Below are 6024 nucleotides of genomic sequence, written 5' to 3'. Positions count from 1 at the left end.
TTTGGATAATTTTTAAATGAATAATTTTTTTTATAAATTAAGTAAATTATCAATTTTACTCTCGAATAATCAGAATGCTGATAAAAATAATCTTTATTTTTATTAATAACAAAAATACATCTAAAATATTGAAAAATACTACAAAAATACTCAATTTTAAATAAAAATTTATTCCATTAATAAAGTTGTCTGAGCTATCAAACAGATTTCGTTACACCCCCTTCTTCTGCTTCTCTTTCATTTTCCCTCGCTCCCTTCCTCCCTAAAGTAACTACAACAACAATAAATAGCATCTCAGTCACTCCTTCCCTCCCCCAAATCTCCCAGAAGTTGTTGCAAGCTGCAACAACAACAACATATCTCAGTTATCCCAAAATTGCAACAACGACAACAACATCATCTTCCTAACTAAAGCTCCTGCAACAACATCTTCTTCATTATTTCTCTCCTCAAATACAATGTCGCCTCTTCTTCCACAGTTTCTCTCCCTCAAGTATGATAATGGTCTTACTCTTTACCAGTTCTTGCGATGGTATCGAGGATTAGGATAAGTAAAACAACAGAGGAATAGAGAGAGTAGGATCAGAAAAGTCTTTTTTTTGGTTATTTTCTTATTTGGTTACAATAGCTCTCTTAATATAGAGTAATTAGGAAACTAAATATAGAAATAATCCTAATTGATTACATTTGATTTTCCTTGATTTTCTCTTATACCCAATGATTTGTTCTTTAATTAGAATATTCTAACAGATATTCTAACACTCCCCCTCAAGTTGAGCAGTAGGATCACCAATGCTGAGCTTGCTAAGAACACGCTGAGTAGTCAATGCCATACGTTTGTGTATAGCCTTTGGCTACTAACCTTGCTTTATACCTCTCAATGGTACCATCTGCTTTGTGTTTAATAGTGAAAACCCACTGACACCCAACCGGCTTCTTTTTTGCTGGCAAGATGCACTTTTCCCAAGTTCCATTTTTTTCTAGAGCCTCCATTTCTGCTTTCATAGCTTCTCGCCACTCGCCCTTCTTACTGGCTTCATGAACTGTTCTGGGAATATCTTCAGCTAGAAGGGAGGTAAAAAAAGCTTTTGCAACGTCTGCCACTCCTTCTCTGGTTGTCCTAATAGGATACTTTGAACTGCGAGAGACAAGTCCTGGGGAATATCTGTCAGGAGGTACTCCTCTGTTCCTTCTTGGAGGAAGTGTGAATGGCTCTGATTCTGGTTCCTCAAGTCTTGAAGCTAATCTGTCATTGTTAGTGACTTCATTCATAACAGGAGATAACTCAATAGATTGATGGTCACTTACCTTTTGTTGAACATTCTCAGAAGGAGGCTCATTGGTTGTGTTAGTTTCTTCCACATTGTCAAAGGCATGCTCGGTGGCGCCATCTACTTGCTCTTTTGGAACAGTTTTGTGGCAACTAAGATTAACTAACCAACTTGGTGGTTCACTGGTTTTCTCCCCCTGAACAACAAGTTGGTCGCTGAAGAAATATTCTGATTCAAGAAAATCACAATCCATAGTCACATGTACACGACGAGTGATAGGATTGTAACAACGATACCCCTTTTGGTATGTAGCATACCCCATGAAGACACATTTCTCAGCACATGGATCGAACTTGGTTCTGGTAGCTTTAGGGATATGGACAAACACAGAGCACCCAAAAACTCTTGGAGGTAATGTTTGGACAGGAGGAAGTACTGTCTGAGTGGCCAAAACCTGCAAGGGTGTTCTGTGGTGGAGGATCTGGGAGGGCAACCTGTTCAGAAGATACGTCGAGGTAGCAACAGCTTCAGGCCAGAAACGTGTTGGAACCTGTGCATCAAACATCATGGCCCGAGTCATCTCTAGTAGCTTACGATTTTTTCGTTCTGCCACACCATTCTGTTGGGGTGTATTTGGGCACGATGTTTGATGAATTAAACCATTTTCCCTAAAGAAATCTTGCATGGATCTGTTCACAAACTCCCCTCCATTATCTGATCGAAGCACTTGAATTTTGTTATCAAATTGAGTGTGAATCATTTGATAGAAAGCATAGAATTTATCAGGCACTTCAGATTTGTTTTTTAGAAAATATACCCACGTCATTCGAGAGAAATCATCCACAAATAATACAAAATACTGAAGTTGATTGTTATGGGAATTAGGTGCTGGGCCCCATACATCAGAATGTACTAATGAAAAAGCAGAACTAACTCTAGTGTTACTCGGGGAGTAAGTAGCTCTATGATTCTTTGCCCGAATACAAGTCTCACATTTAATGGGTTCAGTGTTACTCGAAAAAAGACTAGGAAATAAAATCTTAAGGTACCCAAATGAGGGGTGTCCCAGGCGTCTATGCCATAACCAGAGTTGCCTTGTAGCCGTTCCGTGAGCAAGCATGGCATGTCCCTTGTGAGCAACCTCATCAACGTAGTAAAGACCTCCACGTTCAGTACCACGCCCAATGATCTCCTTCGTATGAATGTCCTGCAAAAGGCAAAAGGTAGAGAACATGAGAACCACACAATTTAGCTCCTTTGTAACTTGACTAACAGAGAGTAATTTTGAGGATAGTGCAGGGACATAAAGACAATTTTTTAATTTTAATTTTTTTGAAAACATAATTGATCCTCCTCCTTGAACTGCAATTAATTCCCCACTGGCTGTCTCAATATGGGCCTTAACAGGAGTAGAAAGATTGTCAAAATCATGAGGATCATGAGTCATAGTATCAGTGGCTCCACAATCAAAAATCCATTCATCAGCCTTTTTTGGGCCAGAATTTTTTTCTGACTGGGCTGCCTTCACAGAACTGAGCCCTGTAATTTTTGAAGAGATTTGGGCCATGAAAGGGGTTTGGGCTACGGACTCACCGCCCCTTTTATTTGGACCAACCCACTTACTAGGGTCATCTGGCCCAAACAGCCCATGAGGGTTCTCATTCTCTTCAGAGCTCTCTTCTTCTCCATGCGCGGTTTCCCCTCTGCTCTTACCTCCATGAGCGACTGCAGCTCTCCCATGGATTGCTTGTGACTCTGTCTCTTTATCTCTTCCAGCGTCACCACCGCTGTTGCTGGCGGCCTGTGGGTTGCCCACGGCAGTGGCAGCCTTGTGGTTTTTTGGCTTGGGATCTTCCCACCACTCGGGGTAGCCTACGATTTTGAAACAGGTCTCCTTGGTGTGCTTCCTCATCCCGCAATGAGTACAAAGGAGGTGACTTTTATCTTCCTTCTCTCGTTGTGATGAACGCCGGCCGGCTGTTTCTGAGCGATTCCATCTCGGTCCCTGTCCCTGTTTGTTCCTCGCGACTAAACCGATTCCAACCTCCCCTAATGATGTGCTCCCTTCGCTGCTGGTGGTAGGCTTCAGGATCTGAAGTCGGGCCGCCTCCCTCCGGACGGCAGCGTAGGCAGACTCTACTGAAGGGGTCTTTTCTTGCATCAAAAGGTCCCTTCTAATAGCTTCAAATTTCTCATCAATCCCTGTTAGGAACTGATATAGTCTCTGCTCTTGTTTGATTTTGTTGAAAATTGCAATATCTGTAGTGCACTGCATAGGGTTAGGTTGCCTCCTGTCAATGGCCATCCAAATGGCTTGTAATTTGTTCCAGAAATCCTCTAGGGTGTCTTGTCCCTGCTTCTGTGTGTTTGCTTTTCGATGTAAATCATAGATTTGCACCGGATCTGTCCCGCTTCCATAGGTGGTAGCCAATCCTTCCCATAGAGCCTTTGCGGTAGGAAACTGAGAGACATTGTTCATTAAATTTGTCTCGATATTCTGAATAATCCAAGTAAAGACTGCTTGGTCTGCCTGTTCCCATTGTTCATATGCGGGTTCTGTCTCCTCTGGTGCCGGAAGAACACCTGTCAAGTGACTTTTTTTTCCTCTACCACCAATAGCTTTCTTCATAAGGGTTGCCCATAATGGATAATTGTCTCCATTTAATTTGAAACCAATTGACAGATTGTCAAGATTGGCCTGTGTTTGCTGAATTCCTAGACCATTACGAAGCATATTTGCAATTTGCAAGGTTAGCTCATCAGTGATGGTCGAGGAATTATTCTTATTTCTGTTGTTGCTAGTTTCGTCATCTGAGGATGACATTTTTTTTTGGGTGTTTGAAGGGATATTGGAACAATGTTGTTGTTTTTGCTGAGTGCCCAGGATCTAACACTGCTCTGATACCATCTTGCGATGGTATCGAGGATTAGGATAAGTAAAACAACAGAGGAATAGAGAGAGTAGGATCAGAAAAGTCTTTTTTTTGGTTATTTTCTTATTTGGTTACAATAGCTCTCTTAATATAGAGTAATTAGGAAACTAAATATAGAAATAATCCTAATTGATTACATTTGATTTTCCTTGATTTTCTCTTATACCCAATGATTTGTTCTTTAATTAGAATATTCTAACAGATATTCTAACACCAGTGTCATCTTTCTCATCTACTTCTCCTTCTTTGATTCTTCTCTCTCGCCGCCTCTCTCTTTCTCTCTTCTTGTTGTTATGCTTCTCTCTCTCTTCAACGACGGCGTCTGCGCTGATGTTGTCCTCTCCTCCCATCCTCCCCCACTCCCCAAAGCAACTACAATAACAATAAGCAACATCTCAGTAACTCCTACCTTCCTCCAAACGTCCCAAAATAGACCTTACGTCTCACCCTCTTCGTCTTAGCCACATCAATAATCAGTAATAATCAGCAATTTCATAATTTCTCATTATGCTTTTTTTAATAATCTAATAAAAATAGAATCCAAAAAAAAAAGAATGACAAAGAGAGTAGCTAGAGAGAGAGAGCTCCTCACCGCCCTAGAGAGAGAGAAAGTTCGCTGCTGGCTTACTGCGAAAGAGGAGAGTAAGGCGCTGCAAGATAGGTTTCTGACAGCGATGGAGTGGCAACGAGCAAGCAACGACAACGATGGCGAATATAAGAGAAAATAACGAGAGACTGCTGCAAAAGTGAAGAGGGGCGGCGAGCAAGCAGCAATGGCGACAACGAGATTCTGCCGTTAAAGACAAAGAAAAAGTGGCGTGGGTTGATGAGTAACTGTTCTGTGTGTTGGAGAAGTAAAAGTGAGAAGAAGAGAGAAGAAAAAGAGAGCGGGGAGTGAGGTGTGAGAGTGCGAGACAAAGAAGACTGGAAGATAGCAGCCATGAATTTAGAGTGAGAGTGAAGAGAGTGAAGCGTAAGCTCTTTCCGAGAAGTTTGGGGGAGGGAGGGAGTGAGGGAGAATGAAGGAGAAGCAGAAGAAAGGTGTAACGAAATTCGTTTAACAGCTCAACTAACTCTATTAAGGAATATATTTTTATTTATGGCGGATATTTTTGTAGTGTTTTTTGATATTTTAAGTATATTTTTGTTATTAATGAAAGTGGAGGTTATTCGAGGACAGAATTAATAATTTACTCTTATAAATTTATCCTTGGCAAAATCATTTTCTTTATATACTCGACTATCTTTTACATTTCAAATATTAAGTTTTTGGTATTATAAGAATTGATTTGAAAATCACACATTTCTTTGTAATAATAAAAATATGAGAATTGAAATTTTTAAATGAATTAAAATTATTCAATTTTAAGCGTTTCAAAAAAAAATTGTATTGTTGAGTGAATTCTAATTTTTATTTTAAATAAACTCTACAAATTTTTAAAATTCTCATATCAATACTTTTATATAAACAAATAATTTGATATAGGAATTGGTAGTAAAATAAAAATTTAAAGACTAATTTAGTGATTAAAATTTATTGAGGACTAAAATATTTAATTTAAAATTTTCAAGGACTAATTTAAAATATTATTCTTAATTTGAATATAAAAATATCGAAAAACAAATATTTTTAATGTAAAAGACAAAAATGAGAGTTAGTGTTGATTCCAATATAAAACAAAAATAAAGAAAAAATTACTCCCGAAAATTTGTCTTTCAATATTTGGTAAAAAATATAGTGATGTATCAAATTTAAAATTAATTAAATAAACCTAATTGAAACCTATAAAAACCTTCTTCTTCTCTCTCACCGTCAGGCC

At 38.9% G+C, this 6024-nt stretch overlaps 1 protein-coding gene across 1 annotated transcript; it reads right to left on the bottom strand.

Annotated features, from left to right (window-relative positions):
- Positions 198-4095, bottom strand: LOC107614989. The gene is made up of 3 exons (XM_016317113.1): positions 2635-4095; positions 813-2478; positions 198-340 (listed from the first exon to the last, which is right to left on the bottom strand). Exons 1-3 carry the CDS (start codon positions 4093-4095, stop codon positions 198-200), a joined length of 3270 nt encoding a protein of 1089 aa, XP_016172599.1.

Source organism: Arachis ipaensis, chromosome B09 (assembly GCF_000816755.2).
Source record: "Arachis ipaensis cultivar K30076 chromosome B09, Araip1.1, whole genome shotgun sequence".
Taxonomy (NCBI): domain Eukaryota; kingdom Viridiplantae; phylum Streptophyta; class Magnoliopsida; order Fabales; family Fabaceae; genus Arachis; species Arachis ipaensis.
Note: the sequence above shows the minus strand (reverse complement) of the source record. Positions and strands in the feature narration are given on the sequence as shown.

Bases quoted from the DNA above. Each gene is read 5' to 3' on its own strand.
- LOC107614989 (XM_016317113.1), bottom strand. From the start codon at position 4,095: ATGTCATCCTCAGATGACGAAACTAGCAACAACAGAAATAAGAATAAT. The intron at 2,479-2,634 runs GTTCAAGGAGGA...TGCCTTTTGCAG, and splicing joins CCAGTGGGGAATTAATTGCA to GACATTCATACGAAGGAGAT. The intron at 341-812 runs GTTCTTAGCAAG...TTGTTGTTGCAG, and splicing joins TGGCATTGACTACTCAGCGT to CTTGCAACAACTTCTGGGAG.